At 34.8% G+C, this 21,376-nt stretch overlaps 1 protein-coding gene across 2 annotated transcripts in view; it reads left to right on the top strand.

The window, feature by feature from the left end:
• The window catches only part of Nrx-1 (Neurexin 1), a 763,150-nt gene that overhangs the window by 337,528 nt on the left and 404,246 nt on the right, over positions 1-21,376 (top strand). For both annotated transcript variants that reach the window (XM_035088915.1, XM_035088914.1), the window contains one exon: positions 11,098-11,205. In XM_035088915.1, coding sequence (XP_034944806.1) covers positions 11,098-11,205 — 108 coding nt within the window. The remainder of the gene's footprint in view (positions 1-11,097; positions 11,206-21,376) is intronic.

Below are 21,376 nucleotides of genomic sequence, written 5' to 3'. Positions count from 1 at the left end.
AGCCTGCATGTGCAAGCTGATTATGTAATCAGCACAGTCGACTCCCTTTGCTATTCGCGTAATTATATTTCTAAGATCTAAATATCCAACACACTTCGAGTATCCTGGTAAAATAACATTTTCTGAGGTCTAAAAAAAGATAATAAATACTTTCTACAATTCCTACAATAAAGTTTATATATTTTTTATAAAACTTGACTTTTCTTATTGCTCTCATCCAGCACAATATTCTCTGACCTTAATCAGTTAGGCTATTCAAGTTGACTAATTGTCAGCAGTATTCAATAAACTATCAGCTCTTTCTCTTTTTCTTTTATACTAGAAACAACGTCTCTTGATTTTTCAGACAATGTTTTTTTATCTTCGATTGTTTCCGACACTACAAATTTGTTTCTTTCTCGAAAATATTATCGAGCCTCTTAAAAAACTTCACTGTGTGCACAAATTTTGACTCATATCTCATTGTACGTATAATCTTGATTCGGCTCATAAGCCTATCGTTTTAATTGTCGTATTAACTAAAATTTTCTTAAATTATGCTTAACAGAATTTAAGCCTCAATTTTCTATTTTTTCAGTTTGCCAGTATATCACAGCTTTTGACTTGTATTCGTAGCTTGAGTCATTGTCATCAGAGGTACATATGTCAGTAAATGTCTATGGTTAATAAGGGAGATATGCGTGTTCATTGTCTTCTATGATTTCCATTTTTCAATCTTCAAATGGTTCTTTAAAGTCGACGGATTTTTCTCGTATCACTTCAACGTTACTACATTTATTCATGGCGACAACAATATATTCTCAAAATTATTTTTTAATTCAATTTCTTTCTTATTTATTGGCGATTTGGAACATTTATAATTTAGAATGTGGCCGGAATTCATTGGATGACGTTTAAAGAATTTTCTCGCATTTATCAAATGTGAGAATGAGAAATAATGTAAAGGATAACCGTACTATCAACAGAAAAATTACATAAAGAATGCTCAGAAATTTTTTATATGTACAGAGTCAAAAAATCCCTTATCAGTAATAATATGATTGATAAAAATAGTTGTTCTTATTACCAAATATGTACATTTTTTTGGAATTTAGAACGATATCTAATGCTGAATGAATTAAATATTAACAGAAACATAAACGTAATAAGAAGAGAATACGGAAATACGTGTATTACGAATTTATGTAATTTACCGAAATCATATGTAATTATGTGTGTACATGAATAGAAATCAGGAAATGGTTCTCTTTTATTTTTAGACAATTTACTTATCGACTATATATATAATTGTTTTAGAATGCTAAAACAGATGTGTTCTGACTTAGCGGCCCCTAAGTCAGCCAGTCTGAAAATCTTTAAATTGTTTAATGCCGGACTTGTCCACCGGCGCTTCAGCCAACTCATTGGACCAATCAGGTAGAATTATTGCTTTAGTGACCCAGCAGACAACTCTACGGCCCTAATGACGCCAACGAGTACGCTGTCAAGCACTTGTGGAGTTAACTTCAGGCAAATCACGCGGTCAACTCTGTAATTTTTCGCTCAGCAAAATCCCAGATTTGTGCAGTCAACTCACCATTTTTAGAGAAAATCTATATCAGTCGTCTCAGTCAGTGTCCCACGGACAAACGCGAACAAGAATAATCAGTCTCAACAGTGCAAGTAGTCCAGGAAAGTAGTGTGTCATTAGGCGCGAAACACTACTGACGTCGACGCCATAGTGCCTCACAGATAGTCACACGTACACCACACCCCCAAACAGCTCCGCTGTATTGTGTGCCTGTCTGAGCTACACGCGGTCCGAGATACTTGTTGTAATTCTATTACGCAGACGACTCGGTTTTTAGTGAATTAGTTAACCATTTAATGGACAACTCACGAACAATGAGTGATTAAGTATATATATAATAATAGGTTAAGTATTTTGTTAATAAAAACCCAGAAAACCATAGAACTTCTGGATTGAAAGTGTTTTAATGAACCTTCTAGCATCCAACCTCCTGAATTAATATTACAGTCGTCTTAATTCGATTTTTCTCATCCCGGCCGACTTGGAGTCAGAACAACACGTTAACTCTTTCTTTTTGCTCTTTTAATTGCAATTAGTCTCTTCTGGAAAAAAAGCGATAAATAATTTAAAATTAAAGGTTGATTATTTTCAACCATAGTGAATATTGATTAATTACAACTGTTGAATATGTACAAGCATGAATTTTTTACGTAGATCAATAATCACTTAGTACTTCGGAAAAAATATTGACTGAAAATACGTAAAACTCTTCAACTGCCCTGAAGAGTGGTTGTGTTTACGCGGCTCTTTCTCCCATAAAAAAGGTGTGTTGACAAAAGAAAAAAAATATATGCCTCTTCAGAAATCTGGAAAGTTTTTGAATGCTCAGAATCGTTTTCTGATCATTTTCTAAATAAAATTGTATAAAATATTAATTTTTCAATTTTTAATAGTGAGTTAAAATATTTCAAAAATAAAATTGAACTGGAAAAAAGTGAGATAACTGAAATATTTCTCAAAGTATGCAGACTTGTGCTACGAAATTTTTTATTATCTCTGTTTTCTGCTGCACACTGACTGGACTACTGTTATAACGTAATGGGTGAGTCGCTTGTCACTCAGCCCTTTAGTAAGTCGTTACGTTATCTTATTGATTTTTGATTGACCTAGTTTATCAATTAGATCAAATTAGTTTATTCTTGTCAGCAATATTATTACGACGTAGCTAGTTAGGTAAGATATCGCTGAAAGGATGCTATTGTAGTATTACTATCAATCGAGTAAGCACGTGGTATCCACTCTTTTTAAGCTACAACTATTCTCTGACGTTGCGGAGTAGTATTATTAGAAAAAAAATTGTTAAAAAGTCTCTCGTCGTTGCGAGTTTGTAGTCTAGTCAAGTTAGACCTGAAATGGCAATTTTTCAACCTCGGTCAAACTTGGCTAGAATATTCCGAGGCATGCTAAATTGTACTAGAAATAGTTTAAAGGGGATTGCGAACTCAGCATCATGGTGAAAAATGGGTAAGATTGCTTCAAAAGCCGGCTTTTCACATTTTCAACATTTTTTCGCATCTATTGCAGTTTTCGCGAAAAATGCATTGAAAGTTCCGAATTTTTAAAAATGAAACTTTTTTTCCATTAAATTAAGAAGTATGAAATTCAAAAACAAAACGTCTTTAGTCATTTGCTGAGATTTCGCAAACTTGACTGGACTATAATGAACGAACGTCCTCTCTCCTCAAGATATTCAAAGTAACTCGTGAAAGTCCAAAAAGAAAGGTTGGACTATCATCCCCAAACTTTGATCGGTTACTTATTTTTCCGTTATTGGTTCAGGAATGCTCCAGGTGCTGACATCTCTCACCTAACCAGAGAGTGTAGGGAATCTGTCAGCCTGTAGACTGAAGCTTATTTTTGAGTTACTGTTTGATTGATGTAATCTTCTGGGTTCGATGCTGAATAAGTATCATTATTTTTGTGAATAAAAGTCTTGTTTGAATTGTGTAATTATTGTGAGGCTTAGGTGTGTTCGAGGATATTTTATGCAGTTTTCAGGTAAACCAGAGTGAGCCAGCTTTTTCCAGGTTTCTCGTTCTGTGGTCGAAAAAAAAGGAGCATCCACAGGTAAGGTTTGTAATTGATTAATTTTTGCTCGTTAAGTTGGCGCCTACACAAGTAGGAATTAAGGCAACTTGTTTTGATCGTAGTAGTGTTGCAATCTTAAAGTTGTGACAACCATTTTTCTTAGTGCAATTTTCTGCTGATTTGTTGTCACACTAAGCAATAACAGGTGATGATGTTTTCCTATTACGAATCTTACAGCATTATTGAAAAATATGTATTCTCTACATCTATTAGTGCAACAGCAAGCCGATTGAATATCCTATGCGTCAGATACGTAAATGGTGTTTTGTGAGCAAATCATCCTACCCTAGATGTGAACAACGATACTTGCGAAATAAAACAATTTTTCCCGCATGCAAAAATGTAATAAATTTGGGTAATTATTCTGCACGTAATCTCTACTCATAAGATATATAGGTGAAGTTCATTTAGAAATATCGATTTTGATGCAAAGGAACAGAGTATCGATGGTCGACGAGTCTAATCTACCCCATTTGCGAGTCGCCCTTTTTAACTTCTGATTATTAACTTCCCCTTAGGAAGTTATTGAAATTGGGTCGATCTGTGAAATTTAAATTTCCATTATATCTCCACGTTTCATTGTATTTACAATCATACTGACCAATTTTTAGAATGATGTGTGTGTACGTACGTACGTATGTATGGACGTCAGCATTTTTTTCGTTTTCGATATCTCAAGAACGAATTGAGATATCGACTTCAACCAAAATCATTTCGAAAGATATTGTAAAATAAGACTCAATAACAACTTCGGAAAATTTGTAAATTAATGAAAATGTTTATTAATGATTGACACCAATTAATTTAAAGAAAGAATCCGTGCGGTCAACTCAAGTCAAAAACTGGAGATAAACAAACTCTCCCCTCGTTGCTATAAACAATCTAATCGTCAAGCAATCGTTGTTAACTAACAAACTGTCGTTAGTCTAATAGTCATTAGATGGCGACATACAAATATTTTACAATATTATCAAAAAGAAGATCTGAGTGAAATTTAAACAATTTCGGTGAAGCCGTTTTTTTTATAACAAAATAACTAACAAAAAAATGAAAAGATTAGCTATTCAAAATACTTTTAAATCAAACAATAACATTTTAATTTAAAAATCGAGTCGATACTCCTAGGCATTATTGGTTACAACTAAATATAACTTTTATCAAACATGCATTGTTTATAACAATACGAATTTGTTATAAACAATTAAAAATTGTATTTCTTGAATGAGTAATGTGTTCATCACATGGATTTGGATGTTTTCAACAAACATTGATTTTATGTATTCAAATTTAGTACAAACAATTACTAATGGGAAGTTCGTCATGTTAGCACAGACAAAGTGTGCTCAAACCTTTTTTTCAGAATTTTTTTTCTAACTGCTTTGCTAAGTTATGGAATACATAAATGTATCGTATCGAATTTGATCTACGAACACTAAAATTACCAAAAAAAAAATAGTTCGACAACGTTCGTTTACTCAGAATTTATTGTCGACCGCGCGTTAAGTTAAAAAATGCTTTTTATAATACATTCAATCATACACTTAGCAAACGCTAATGTTAATATACTAAATCATTGACAACCATTACGTAGCATTAAAATTTATCTATATACTCGAAAATTGTTTTTAAATAAGAGACGACAATGTTTTCTTGCCGCAAACTCGTTGTCACCGTCGTTTTAATAACCAAAACGCCTTTTCTCATACACTGTACTTATAAATTGAATAATTAGAGAATTTTTTTTTTTTAATCTATGATCTCTTATATATTCGTATTTATAATTTTCTCTACATTTTTTATACATAACCTTTTTCTAATATTACTTTCTCCCGATTGTCGTAATGAAAACATTCCTTCGTACACTTCACTAATTATGGTACTCTTGTTTCATATATTCTTCAAGACTTTTTGATGTATTTCCTACATAGCGTATTAAATCCTTCGCTTATCTCATGAATTTTAGATGTTGCAATACATTTAAAATTCGGGTAAATCAATTAGTTTGAGTATTATATGTAAATATATTCATTTCATTCGAAAAGTCGTGTATAATTTGCTTAAGTCTAGAACATGTTGCTATTATCATAAAAATCTAAAGCATTTTTTTCATCATTGTTATAATTAAAGAAGTCATTCTCATTGTTATTATATTCAACGATGCTATTCTAATCAACATATTCTAAAATAAGACTCAATAACAACTTCGGAAAATTAGTAAATTAATGAAAATGTTCATTAATGATTGACAGCAATTAATTTAAAGAAAGAATCCGTGCGGTCAACTCAAGTCAAAAACTGGAGATAAACAAACTCTCCCCTCGTTGCTATAAACAATCTAATCGTCAAGCAATCGTTGTTAACTAACAAACTGTCGTTAGTCTAATAGTCATTAGATGGCGACATACAAATATTTTACACTTCTCCCGATCTTCTAAAAATTACCACCTGGCAATTCCTATTAGTTGGGTAAAAATATTGGATTAGACTGAAATAAAAAAACATGAAAAATCTAAAATTTAATTTCTAATTCGAAATTATGATAATCAAAATAATAATTATTCAGCCTAGATTCCAATATTGCCGCTTCCCAACTCTGTCTGCTTTATAAATAAATAAAACAAATAATTAGGAGGGAAAAATCCTGCGGCGGGTAAAAACCTCCAAACAGACCAAAATGATCTAAATTAAACTAATAACGTGATTCTATACAATAAAAGATTTCTTAAAAACTAATCGTCCGTTAGTCAAATTAAAAATTAAAAATTAAAATTTCCATCTTCAATTCCCTTTCCATCCTCCTTTTTCATCAGGAGGAACCACTGGGAAGAACCAAAAGAACCCAAAGAGTAGGAAATGCCAAGAACTGGAAGGTCATGGAACTAAACAAAATAAAAGTTCCTCACAGAATCAAAGTTCTTTAAAAAAATTCATTTTTAATCATAAATTCAATGTTCAATTAATAATTAGGTTGAATGGTCACATTTCATGAAGTCAATTCTCCAAATAAATTCCAACTTCGCATCCTTTTTTTAAATAAAAATCCCACTCTCAAATAAATGATTCAATATCATTAAAACAATCAGTTCAATTCCACCTTGCGCAAGGAATTTTCATAGATAAGTTCAATAGCTTCTGCTCACTGTGCAAACTAAATTATTAAAAATTGGGCTCACAGTTACGCATACTATCCGAACAAAAATATTAGGATACCATGGATATTTATAGGATACCAATATTTATAATCTATACTAGTACCTTGATTTACCCACTATCATCATAAAATTCTCTAGTCTTATTTGATAAAAGGACGTCTTCTATTTGAAGTAGTGTTGAACTTTCCTCAAACATAAGTGGCGTTACAGTAAAATTATTTTCATCATAAATCCAACCAACCACACTGAGAACAATTGAGTACTAAACAATGTCCCTTTATTGCGTTTTGCCACATCGAATTTATATAAATTGCACTGAAATTTGTCGAATGAATCCCAATACCAATGGTTTACAACAAATTTTATTATTATAAGCAAAATGCGTATGTTTTTATTCATTCCACATGGTTTGTAACTTATTTTCGGCGAAAGAAAAAATTGGGTCTCGGAAGAACTGCAATGTATTACAAAAAACCTATTACTAATAATTTACAACAAATTCAATTGTTATAAACAAAAGGAGTAGGTTATTATTTATATTACGCAGTTTGTAACTTTGTTTTATATTTATACAGCTACATGAATTTCTGGTGGTCGCCTCTCGGCGTTAATCTCCAAAACGGCTGATACGACTACGACTAACAATGGCCGCACGGTCAACGAAAGGCAAATCACCCTGCAAGTACATATTATTATAGGAGCACAACTCTACGAATGCCGATTCACAAGGCTACGCAGTTAGACGATTTGGCCAAGGCCTTGTCGCCGCAAAAACCCATAAACGGGAAAAACCCAAATCGGCTATTGTCGTAGTCAATCCTCTTCTTAAGATGCTCCATATCGATAAACTCAGTACTGCACACTGTACGTGTACTCTCATTGAAGGGCTTGGTTATTCATTTTACGCTCTTACACATTACTTCCAGTTCAAGGATCCAATTAAAGTTCACGAAGAACACCGTTGAAAAGTCTTGATGACTCTTAAAGGTAAGCAAGTTTTTATTTGTATGGATGCGAACGCCCGATATCCTCTGTGGTCACTAGACCTCGATACCAGATTGGAAAAGGAAAAATCGGAGAAGGTCTCACATACAGCTCCTCAAGAGGAGAATCGTACATAGACGTGACTGTAACGACTCAAGAATTGTCACAGTCCCTAAGTAAATGGTCAGTCGAAAGAGAGTGGGTTTAGGGGTCAGATCACATGGCCATCGGAATCCAGCTTGGTCAAAGTGGAGTGCAGTGTGAAACTTACACAGAGGCAACCTAACGGTTCTATGTCAAAGCAACCGATTAGGGAGCTTTCAGTAAGTTGATGCCCGAGCTAGAAAGCACACTTTCCGCTGGACCATTACTGGACTCTCCGGTGAACATTGATGGATTCGCTTTCACCATTGCAAATGGGTTAACAGATCTCTGCGAAAAATCTATGCTACGTCGAGAAGCACCAAGAAAAGCAAATCCCTAGTGGAACAACCTTGTCCCGTTTAAAGCGTAATGTATATAGACTGCGCCATAGATACCAGCGCATTAAAAGCTTGGCGCCGATACCCACCGAATCATAGTTGTGAGACTTCGATACCGCCAGCAGGTAAGGAAGTACTCCCAAGCAATTGAAAAGGCGAAAGTAAAGAGCTAGAAAATTTCGTTACAACCCGCGGAAACGAGGAAAAATAGGGCATGGTATACAAAATTGCGGCCAACAAAATGCAAGCCGAAAAAGTCATGAATGCACGTCGCACTGACGAGGGTAATGGAACCCTAAACTTTCAAGAAACAGCCAAGCGATTGCTAGCAGTACATGTGGTCGATGACCATCCAGAAATGGATACTGACCAACAGAGCAGGATAAAGATAAACGCTCTCAACCTACCTAACACAAATGACGCAGAACCATTCAACAAAGAAGAACTCAAACAAGTCGTCCAAACGCTCAAAAGTGGAAAGCTCCAGGGCTAGACTTGCTGGAAGTAGAGGTTGTTAAACGTAGAATCGCGTACCTCCTAGAAAAATTCCTATCATTCTTTAACGAATGCTTGTCTCAAGGCGTCTTTTCTCGGACTTGGAAAGAGGAAAAACTTCATATGCTCCTGAAGAGTCCCGACAAAAATGTAGCAGACCCCAAATTATATCGACCTATATGTCTTCTATCAGTACTAAGCAAAATCTTCGAAAGACTTATAAAAATTTGTCGCTCAACTAGCGTGCGATCACAATACAAGAATCCACAGAACGTAACGTGGTTGCATTGCTCTTTGATATTTCAGGCGCGTTTGATAACGTATGGTTGGTGGCCTTAAGTTCTTGAAGGGCTAAAGTCACGAAACTGCTCTAAAAATATATACAGGGTAATGCAAGATTACTTTACTAATCGTACACTTAGCCTATCTTAGGAAACTGTCTGAGTCACACAAGTGGCCACGCGTGGATGCCCTTAGGGATCTGTGGTGGCCCACTTTGCTGAAAAATTATGTTCAATTACCTCCTAAAAACACTTGACTAATCCGAACATGGGAAACGCTATGCAGCGTACGCGGACGATCTAATTGTCATCATAGATGGCAATGCTGGAAAAACCCTTGAAGCAAAAGTACTTTCGCAAATGCGTTGGAGACTTAAGTAACACACTTGTCTAATATAGAGGGTGCTTTCTGCCGGTGATTGCTTATGCGTTCCCGGCATTGAGCGATTTATGTAACGTTAAAGATTGGCTGACGCTTGCGGCCGCGCAGAGAGGCGTCTTAGGAGTTGTCACACACGCTCGCACGTCTACCCCGAGGGACGGCCTCTGTGTAGCGGTAGGCGTCCCGACTATACGCATAGCGATCGCTGATCTCAATGCGCGATATACAATTCGTACCGACGAAGCAGTTACGTACAACAATGTTAGGATTTCTATAATGACAATACGTTAGAAAAATCGTCAAAAAAGATAGGCTGGATAATAATCGGATACGCCTGAACAACCTGATGACGCCAATATTCACAGGACATGGTATATTTCGTGCACATCGTGCACAATATGCCACTGAAACGGACCCAACCTGACCTCTGCCTAACATGGCCTAAAATAGCACCAAAATTCGTTCAAACAAAGGACACATGTAAGGCACTCGAACAATTTGTCAAGGCGTGCGCGGAAGAGAAATTGTTCGAGGAAATCAGAAGAATCCGCGAGGGAGTGAGAGAAGAGAGGAGAGTAGCGCGAACGGGGTCAACAATGCCCAACAAACAGAATCCTTCACCCCGTAGAAGTACTCTGTCTTTACCAGCACCGTAAGAAAACATAGCTCGCGAACTTCATTGATCCACACCTGGGTTTTGTCAAAGCACCTAGGTACAGGTTGCAGGCCTGCAATCTTTGCAGAAAACCTGTAAGCTGTGGATCAAACGGATAGAGACTTGATTCTCCATTCACTTTATCTAATAATCTTTAATAATAAATACTTTTACATATTTTAGGAAACACCTAACACTAAACATTAAATGTTTTTCATCTGTCGACAATATAGTGGTGCTCCCCTTACACCATAACAACTAGGGCCACCGACCGAAGCGGATAAAACTGGCACCACGGGAGACCGAAATCTTAGCCCGCATCCGGGGCTGCAAAGTCGAAAAACAACATGTAGGTACCGGGTGCTTTCGGTCAATTGAGGTTGGACTCGTAGTGGTATGTTGCGAGGCCTTGGGCTAGATGCGTGTATCTTCGTGCCTTTCTGAAGGCGCGAGAATATTATGTCCCAAGTAACGCCGTCATTAGAAGTGGAGCCATTCTCAGATTTATGCCCTATAAGACGAAGTACTCAAACAAAATGTCTTACTCAGGACAGGATTTTCTGTAGAGACTGTTTTCAAACGATACAAATGTGCCCAAGTGACACTCTGATTCGATTTATATGTATATGTATACATATACATATTCTTGTTCAGCATAAAAAACCGTATAACATAATGAACTTTCAAGAAAGTTGGGAGTATAAAACTTGAATCGCATAATTACCCTCAGTGCCAATCTAATTTCTAATTTATTCGTAAATTACAAGACTTGTATTGAGCGTTAAAGAGAGGTGGTTATTGAAAAATTCTCAAATATCCTCATATGATATCATGTATAATACTTTATTAACATCAACATTGTTTATGTCAGACAAGAGTTCTACACTTTAAAATTTAATATGCTCTAAACAGCTTTCTTCTATTTTTTTGAATACTAACACTTACAACACTAGAAATAATTGTTGAGAACATTAAATAATTTCGTATGATGAAATGTCTGTTTGACAGGTACTGCCACCACTCAAACCAGCTAAATCTGAAAGCATATCATTTAAAATCCGAACAACAGAATCAAATGGATTGATAATGATTAGTCACAGCGGGACAGCATTACGTGTAAGTATGATACAACTCGATCTTTTATGTTATGATAAATATTTTAAGAATATTCATATCTTTTTTTATGTTCATGAGACAATTTCTCAAGCAGTAGAATCATTTTCTATGAGAACAATCACATTCGACCATTACGATAAATTCTCATTCAATTTTGCAAAAGTGTATTAAATTGAACATCATACGATGCAGCAAACACTTCCCTGAGAAAAAAAGCGTCGAGTACAAAAGCTGGAAAAAAGAAGCCGATACGAATTATTCAAAATATGATCGAAATAATAATCAATAAAATAATCATAAACAAACAACTGATAAACGAATTTATAATGGTATTTTCATTATTATTCTCATTAACATGATATATTATAGAACTTAGTATATTTTGCTTCAAAATTAATAATATTATAAACCATCCATGTCCATCCAATTGCTATGTAATGTCACTAGTCTGGTATTTTTTGTTTCTAAAGGTGTAAATTTTCATTTTTTAGTAGAGTGTATATACCTTTTTATTGCATATTTATGCTTACTTACACGTGTTTTATGGATTACTTCAAATTTTTCATGTAATTCTCCCCTCACTTCATGTACATTTTTATTATAAATATCGGGTAATGGCTGTTTTTTATTGTTGATTGGTTACTATCAAATTTACCATAACAGTACGATTGTATTTACTATTAAATAAGGTTTTTTAATCTGATAAAATATTCATTTACTTGCAACTACCATTCATAGTATATTATTACATCATTTTAGTCTTCAATGTACGGTAGGAAAGTTTACAAATAGAGACCTCTGGATTTTTTGAATTTTGCATAGATTCTTAAGGTATAGTGATCCGTGAGTGGTTAAAAATTTTTTTATAAATTTTTGCGCCTTTATCTACATATAATTTTTAAGTTGATCGACTCTACATAAATGCTAATATCATCGTACTTATTACTGTCTGTTAGTATGTTCATAGTCGTTACATTTAATACAATGGTATAACTAAAAGTCTTTGCATACGAGACGAAGATGGCAAAAGTGTGTGAGTTGATATGGAAACATTTTTTATTTTCGTGAAATCCAACATCATTTCGAGATTTTTGTTTGAAGAGCCAACGCTATTTGTCATTTACATCTCTATGACGGCTTGAGCAGCAGATGTTTCAAATTTTGGAATGTTATTAGACTTTCAACTATATTCTTCACGGCAGAAACACTTGATTAAATTGAGTTACATATTTTCTTCTGTTTCTTCAGAAAAATTTATCGTTCAGAATCTTTAATTCTTGAATGAGAGAAAGATGCGATAACTAAAAATTCTCCAATTTTATTGAATGTTAAGTATGGCTTAAATCTTTTAGTGATACCGTCTTTTATGCGTTGTATTAGATGTTGATAAATAGTAATATTTAAATCTTTTATTAACTTCAATAAATTGGTTTGAATATTTGACAGTTCCGGCAACAACATACCATAATAACAATCATATTGCAATAAATAGTTTGTTTGCTGGAATATTCTCATGATTTAACTATTTTATGCCCGTGACTTTGTTCGCGTAAGTACTTTTTAGCTGGTATAGACTACTACATATGTTACTACATATTATTTATTGGAAATAGCGTTGAAGAATAAAATTGTAATTTTTCAAAGTCATAGAAAGAAATTCAAGTGTAAAATACATATCATCCTTCTAAACGCACAATTACTGTTGCAAAACAATCGTGAGTTACAGAATAATTTGTAATAGAAAATAGTCAATTTCAATTAGAAGATTTTATTCCTTATTGTTTATAATTGATACAATCGTTAAAAACACATTATATGTTTCACAAATCATGGAAATCTTAATTTTATTCCTATAATTGTATCGGCTCAGCCGTTTTAGAAAAGAGCGATTTGAAAACATTAATAAATGTCTTCTCAAAGTTTAACATCATTCTTTCAGATTCCAGCTCAAGTACACTTCGTTTTAACACATTCGTCGCATCAGAATATGTTTGTTCCGACTCATCTGGCAGTAGTATATAGATAAGCGGCAACATCTTCTCTTTAAACAATCCGTGGATTGTATATAATTTCTTGAAAATAGACGGCACATATAGAAATGTGCCATCGCCAGCTCATTGACTACAATTCGACAAACATTCTAAAGTACGTTGCGTTGTAAAAATTAAGAATCTCGACGTGTTCGGACTACTGTCAGCAAATGACATATCCTATTTTTTTTCGCACAGCAACAGGAGAGAAAACATTGACTAAAGCAGCACCAACAACAACGGATCATCGTTTACCTCGTTTCCAGAAATTATCGAGTACTTTTTTCACACCAACACACGACGATCAGCTGAGTGTTTACAGATTGGAGGACTCCCAATGACATCACTTGCATAAAATATTCATGGAATATCACTACCTATAATAATCAACCAATTAACCACACTGTAAACAATTAAATACTAATCTGTCCTTTTATCGGTGTCAGTGTGTACAACTACATCGCATCAACTACTTTAATTATATGCTATACAACGCCATGTTAAATCATCTTTATTGTTATTTTTCAATGTGGACACATATTCGTCTAACAAGAGTTGTTTCTTTCCTTTCTGTGATCTTATAAAAGTTACCGACATGATCTATTCTTTATGAATACAACGAATGTCCATGAATGATTCACACCATTCACAACTACACGATAACTTTTACGCTTAATTACACTATAATATTGGCTCGATACAAATAATATTGACTATGTCATGTCCGAGTGTATTTAATTTAATGATTTAAATTGTTAATTATTTAAAAGCCAAAATTAGGGATGAAGGGCAGCGCGCTCTCGTGAAAGGGGTGCTCGGACTAACGGTAGGTTTCAGGGTACAAAAAGTCGTTCTCTTCATTTGATTTTGATTTAGGGATTCGTTGTGATCTTAACCGAAAGTGGCGGTTCTACGCAGTTTATCGTGCAAAGGGTTGAATATGGAAGGAGGAAACAAAGGAAATAATAAAGATCTGACTTCGATACAGAAAATTTATACTTACCATGAAAAGGAAACTTAGAAAAGAAACTATCATGCGTACTCTCCTTCCTTGATGGTTCTCAATGAGGGCCAGAAAGGTCAGAAATATTGTAGACAAATATCAAGAGACACTGATGGTTAGGTTTGAAGACACTTATTTTTTATGTAAGATATTCTTTTACTTGATTTATAAATTGTAATTTACAACTAGAGTTCGAGGTTTGATTATTATTATAAAGTAATGACAATTTTCAATTTAACTGTTCGTAAGAACCTGAATAAACAATTTACTTAGTTTGATTATATTGAGTTCCCCAGATGACACTTTGCACTTGGACTCGATGATGAATCTATTTCTTATGTTCAATTATTGGTTAACTTCGACACAGTGATTTGCCACGTTTCCTACTCTTTGAGCTATGACGCTGGGTACGCTAGAGGTCCGACTTGCCTTCCAGAAAAACGTAGAAAATCAGAGTGTTCTCTATTAACACAGAAATTGTTACGCGACGCTCAGTACGTCTTGACGAGTCTACGGTCATCGACGAAAAGCCTCGATAACAACTCATACTGCTTGAAATAAGGGGTAAACTGGATCCACGTTGCCGGGTGTCCTAGAAACCTAGAGCGACAGTGCACCGTTTGCACGTCGAGTTGCAAAAATCCAGTTGTAAAATATGCGTTAATATTTCACGACTCGAGACTGGTAACTATATCCCGAAGAATCAAAACTTCAGCGTTGTCAACTGGGTCAATAAACTAGAGGGAGAGGACAATAATCAAGAGTGAAAACTTTAATGTTTTGCAAGAGGATCAAAGTTGCGTCAAGAAGGTGAAAGTTCTACTTCAGGCGAAACCTAATACTCCGTTTCGACATTGAATCGTCAGCAAAACATGCATGGTTTATAAAAATTAATTTATCAGGCCACTATTCATTAAATTAAGTTCAGCAATTAATTTATTCGAATAAAGGAAAAGTAAAGAGAATTATAATAATAGGCCGGACATAACAACTACATTCATCGATCTCTTCAAACATCCAATAAAACTCACATCTGTGAAGTTAGCCATTGAAATAAACAAAACTTTACATTGTAGTGTTTATTGGTAGTTGACGTTAAATGTTGCCATTCAACATTGGATAACTTACCGACTAGTGTTATATTAGTGTTATTTGCTTATTGTTATAAAAAACAAAAGAACACGATAGATAATACAGATAATCCCTTTTATTTTTTATTATAAAATTATTATAAAATATTTAGCATATTTATTTTAGCGGTTGTGTTTCAGTTATTTTACTATACGGTTATTATGATACGCGATTATTTTTCTCGACAATTACTTTGTCGTCAGTTGTTCTGTTGTGGTTTTTTTTTCGCAGTTGTTTTATCTCAGGTTATTTACGCGCGGCATCAGTCAAATCAGCTAGTTGCCCTCAAGAAAAAGTCCTTGAGATTTACCACTTTACTACTGATAAAAGCCATAAAGAGGAGCACAAAATATTATTCAAGTCGACTACACTTCTGATACATGTAAGCGTAAAGGCAACACGTGCTTGTCTGTCTGTTGCTTCATAACGCTGCTTGTGGCTGAAGTGCCCGCGTCTCCGCCCATGCGCGGACAGACTCCGTTCCTCACTGCTCTCAGCATGGAGATGATCATCTGGTGGACGATAATGTAGGGACTCGTAGATGACTCTATTCGAACACTCGTGGACAGCAAGTAAGTTGAGTTTTGCTGCAACACAAAAGAATACTTCCAAGTACAAATAGTATAGTGGCTGCTCTTTCCCTTAGACTATTATTATTAATTTTAGAAAGGTCCATTACCTCTTTGAATATTTCTGATTTAATCTCTCTACCTCGATAGAAATGAATTAAAAAATATATGAAAATATTTGAAAAACTAAAGCTTCAGCACTAGTAGTAGCCTGATGATAAGGGAGGAGAATTGCCTCAGGCCAACTAGTAAAATAAGTAAGAAGACCAATGTGAATGTTTACATCAAAATGATGGTCAAATGACCACCGATACCAGCAAACAAAATGGCCGTATCGCGGTTGATTCAAATAATAAATCTAGATTAAACAATTCACATGAATTAAATATTTCTCCAGCAAATGGTTCTATTTATGATAAAAATGATGATGATTTTATTGAGTTCTCTTATGAGAATCGCATGTTATATAAAAAAAAATAATATTAATATGTCTAACTATTTTGTTATTATGGTTTATGTTTAAAACGGTGACAACCGGGATCATCAAATTCAATCAGCTTATTGTTCACATAATTAATAAATTAAATACTTAAATTGATGATAATACTGATCATACTGCTGCAATTTAGCAGGTTGTTAATGATAGTATTCATCATGACATGTACGTTAATGAAATTAATAAAATAAATAACATTATTGGAATAGTTGAAATAAATGCCCAAACTCGTGATGACGTTGATCATATCTCTGTAATTAAACAGGCGGTTGATGATGATGTTGATCACGATACATATGCTAATGTTTTAAAAAATTATCTTGCTGGTGTCGGTGGTAAAAAGTTCACTAAACAGTCAAGTCTTAGTTTGGGGGATGACCTTGTGAATTCAAAGCAAGAGTCATCACCAATACCCTTTAATTTGTATCCGAACAAGTTAATTATGATGGCGAACGCTGAGGTAGGTCGGGGTGAAAGTGAATCCTCGATTCATTAGTCGTTACACGCCGTCGCGAATTCGCTAGCGGTGCTCAATAGCTCTCGATCAAAGAAATTAGTTTATCTTATATATAAATACAGGATATCGTTCTCCGATAAACCCGGATGTACATCAATATACCAGCATAAGATCAAGCTTATCAACACTACAACTTTTGTTAGACGATCGTATCCAGTTCCTTTTAAAATCAAAGAAGCTGTTAGGACTGAATTATTATACATGTTACAACAGGGTATCATAGAGAGATCAGTAAGTCCATACTGCAATCCGTTGAGGATAGTTATAAAAAAGAATGGAACAGTCCGAGTTCGTTTAGATGCAAGATATCTGAATGCAATTATAGAAGGTGATAACGAATGTCCTCCTTCCATACAGGAATTAATGCAAGACCCATGGTTACTGGCAGGTGCCATTACACCCTAATTCTAGGCTCTATACGGCATTTCTATTCGATGGCACCCTATATCAATTTTGTAGAGTGCCTTTTGGCCTGAAGACAACCGACAGTGGCTTTATTCGAGCTTTAGGCATGGCTCTAAGTAACAATATGTCCACGTTTTTGAAATGTTATGTTGATGACATGTTCATCGCCTCGATGACTTTTGAGGAGCACTTGATTCACTTAGAGACCATTTTTTTATGCTTAGAATCTTACAATTTTACGCTGAGACTTGATAAAACTCTATTCTGTAAAGATTAAGTTTCATTCCTCGGATTTCTAATCACTCCAACAGGTGTACAACCTGATCCAGATCGGTTAGTTACTATTAAAGAGTTTCGTAGCCCACATAATAAGAAGCAACTTCAAAGTTTTCTTGGCATGTGCAATTATTATCGCCAGTTTACAATTCGTTATTCAAATTACGTTGAGCCATTCAGAGAGCTGTTAAAAAAGAGTGACGCTTGGAGTTGGACAGCTGATCATAAGTCAGCGTTTCAGGTATTAAAAGAAGAGTTTTTGTAATGTACATCAATTACGCTTTTACGATGCAATCAAAAAAATGGTAGTTCAGACTGATGCTTCAGATAGTGAGATAAGTGCATTATTTAATGAGGAGTTTGATGAAGGTCCGCGTATTGTAGCTATGGTTAGTAGGAGTTTATGTTTTTGTCTATGAGTTAGACAAGTTTCGGGTTTATTTGATTGGCCGTTAGTTTATAGTCCTCACTGATCATCGGGCGCTGACCTTCCTTCATTCAACTCCTTTGTTTACAGCCCGGTTGAGTCTTAGGCCACTTTTGTGACAAGAATATGAATTTGACATTCAATATATTAAGGGAAAGGATAATGTGGTTACTGACTTCTTCAGCCATAATCCAGAAGGCAGTTTTTTAAGTCAAGAATCGAATAAAGTATTAATATCGTTCATCACCATGGAAAGCACACCTGAGCGAGGAGATTATGATGTGCTGGTACTCGTTAGCTTGTTGGAAATGGAACCAAGGTTCGTAAAAGTCCTCAAGGGCATCGGAGTTGCTCAGGACACAGATCAGGATTTAGTTAGGTTTGCTGAGGCTAATCAAGTAACTGGGAGAGCGTAAAAATATAATGGACTTTGGTTTTATGATCCCAACAAAGCTAATCATTGGTGCTTATTGGTTCCTCAAACGCTTAGGCATGGGGTTGTTCAACATGAACACAGTAGGCATGGGCATCCTGGTATTTACAAGTCTTTATGTCATGTTCGTACGTATTTTTACTGGAGAAAAATAGGTAAGGTTGTTAAGATAATTGTTGGTAGGTGTGATCTTTGTCAACGCACAAAACATTCCACCCAAGCAACTGAAGGTGAATATCAATTTATTCAGTCAAATCATCCAGGTGATTTAGTAACTCGGGACTGTTATGGTTCTGGAAGATTTTGGGACATCCTGAAGCACTAATATTACTCGGACGTCAGTCGTCACCAAAATCACTAACGACAATGAGACCAGCTAGACACTGGTAAAACGACTCTTTACATTCTTACCACGCCGGAAGATTTACAAGGCTAGAAAATCCAAGGAAAGCCTCTGATTTAGTTGCATTTTATATTGAAAAATTGCTTCGCGTTGAAATATTTCTTGCTTCACCTCAATTTGTAGTAAATTTTTTTATTTTTACTTGAATCTCGAAATTTATATATTTATTTGTATGAAGTATGCCGTGAGTATATTAATATCGCCATTTCCGGGAACTTTGACTAAATTATAGTTACTTTTTTAGGGTTTCATATGTACAAAGAGTTTTCTGATGATTTCTGTGGTTAACTTCAATAAATAATCGAGTTATTACATAATATATTGTTAGCTATTCAGGCCTCTTATTCCTGTACACTACAGCATGTGCTGTTGTTTCACGTATACACATACAAAACGATACGTTGATGTTTTCCAAAAAATCATATCTGCTTACAATAATACAAAATATAGTGTTACAACATTTAGGCTTACTAAAATTAACAATAAAAATGAGACTATAGCTTTTCGAAACATTCAGAGTCGTTATGAAAACAATAGATGGCGTAAGAAATTGTCAAAAGTAAGTAAATATGAAATTGGTGATTCAATTCGTATTAATAATGCAAAGGCAGCATTCACGGAAGGTTATGCAGGTGGGTGGAGTGAAGAAATTTTCAATATCGTTCGGATATCAACATTTCGCCAGCCTTCTGTTTACGTCCTCCAAGATCTTAATCATCAAGATATTAATGGTGTTTTTTATGCAGAAAAACTTTCAAAAGTTTGTCGGAAATTGAAACCAAGGAAATAAAAATGGCTTTACAAAAAGACGAGTTTCATATAATACTGCCTAGTAATAGTATTATGCTTTCTTTTCCTGGCAACACGACAACACATTTTATCACAGAGTTGTCACAACCTCCCACATTACTTGGTGAGTGGGGTGTGACTTCAGAAGAAATGAGTATTTTTATGAATTTTTTCAATATACCTGTAAAATACACATGTATTTCGTTTACACTTAGACATGACGCCGATGTCCTAGATTTTGATAAAGAAAATATTGTTTTACAAATTTTAAAAACGTAAAAGTTATGACATCTCAGTGTCGGCAGGCGTGTATTAAACAGTTCAGCCTTAACTTGATGAATTGAACGCCTTAAATGTGGAGAAAAACCACATAAAATGGTCTGTGAATCATGGTGGCTATGTTGAAACTCTCCTAATTTGCGATGAAAAATGTGATAGCGCTCACTTAGCTCAACTATCGCTGTATCTTCAGCGTATTCTTGGATTCCTAGTCGAAGATAACCTTGAGACATTGGCTCTTCTACGTAGTACGCGGCCAGCTAATATATACGCATCGTTATCATGTAGTTCATTTGTTTACACAGATATTTGTGAGAATTATGTAACCAGAGATCTACAGACGCCTCTATTACGTATTGTGCTGCTGGATGTACATAATTATTTATATACGAACATAAAATTTTTTCCGTCAATACGCTACGTACCTTTTTTTAAACCAGATATTCGTACAATCGAAATAGATATACTTTAACTGTGACGTTACATTTCAAGAGATTAAGATAAACATGTTTCAAGAAATTGAATATGACATGTCCCAGACTGGCTTCGAGCGAGGTGGTTACAGTGGAATCAGTCAAGTCTATATTGGAACTTCCCACCAGAGAGGTCATGGTATGATAGTACCATGTAGTAGTGGTACCATCAATCATGGTATTGATAGTTTTTCGAGAAGTCTATTCAGAAATGTACTTCCCTCTTCAAAAATCAAAGTAACAGTGATTGGTAGAGAAGCCATAAAATCAGGCGTAAATATAGTACACGATGTCCTTGATAACAGAGTATCATTCGAAGAGTCAGCTCGTGTGTGTTTCAGGAAGAAATGTGAAACAAAAGCGGAAAAAAAAATTGATAGCTTAATGCACGGTTCAGGCTATATACCACACGATTCATTGCCAAATAAGCAGTTGTTTCTTGACAACCATTTAGAAAACATCATCTCTCGAAAACGCCCTGGTACGCGAAAAATTAAAAAAGCAAAAAAACAAACATCTAAAAAAAAGAAACGTAACGGCTGCAAAATTAAGAAAAAAACGAAGAATAAGAAAACAAGAAAAGTACGACGTATCGCAGATATATTTAAATAATAATGGCTTATCTCGATGTTCATTCTTGTGAGTGTGCAAAAACAGTGTTGGGATTATTTTCTGTACCACCTACACAGACAACAATTGAAAAATCTCAATTGGTCATTTACAAGCCTATTTCGTCATTAACCGATAATTCTCTGATTCAATTTATTGTTCAAGGGCAAAGCGAGGAATACACAGCCCTCGCGCATATTATGTTGAATTTGAAAGTTAAAATTACAGCACGTGATGCATCTGTAGATGAAAGTGACCCCAAAAATGTTGAAGATATTGATGTTGGGCCCATAAATAATTTTATGCATTCTATGTTTAACAAAGTTGACGT

The sequence above is a fragment of the Chelonus insularis genome, unplaced genomic scaffold (genome assembly GCF_013357705.1).
Source record: "Chelonus insularis isolate UGA/USDA-ARS -01 unplaced genomic scaffold, ASM1335770v1 contig_56_pilon, whole genome shotgun sequence".
Lineage (NCBI taxonomy): Eukaryota > Metazoa > Arthropoda > Insecta > Hymenoptera > Braconidae > Chelonus > Chelonus insularis.
This window is presented reverse-complemented; position numbering and strand designations above follow the sequence as displayed.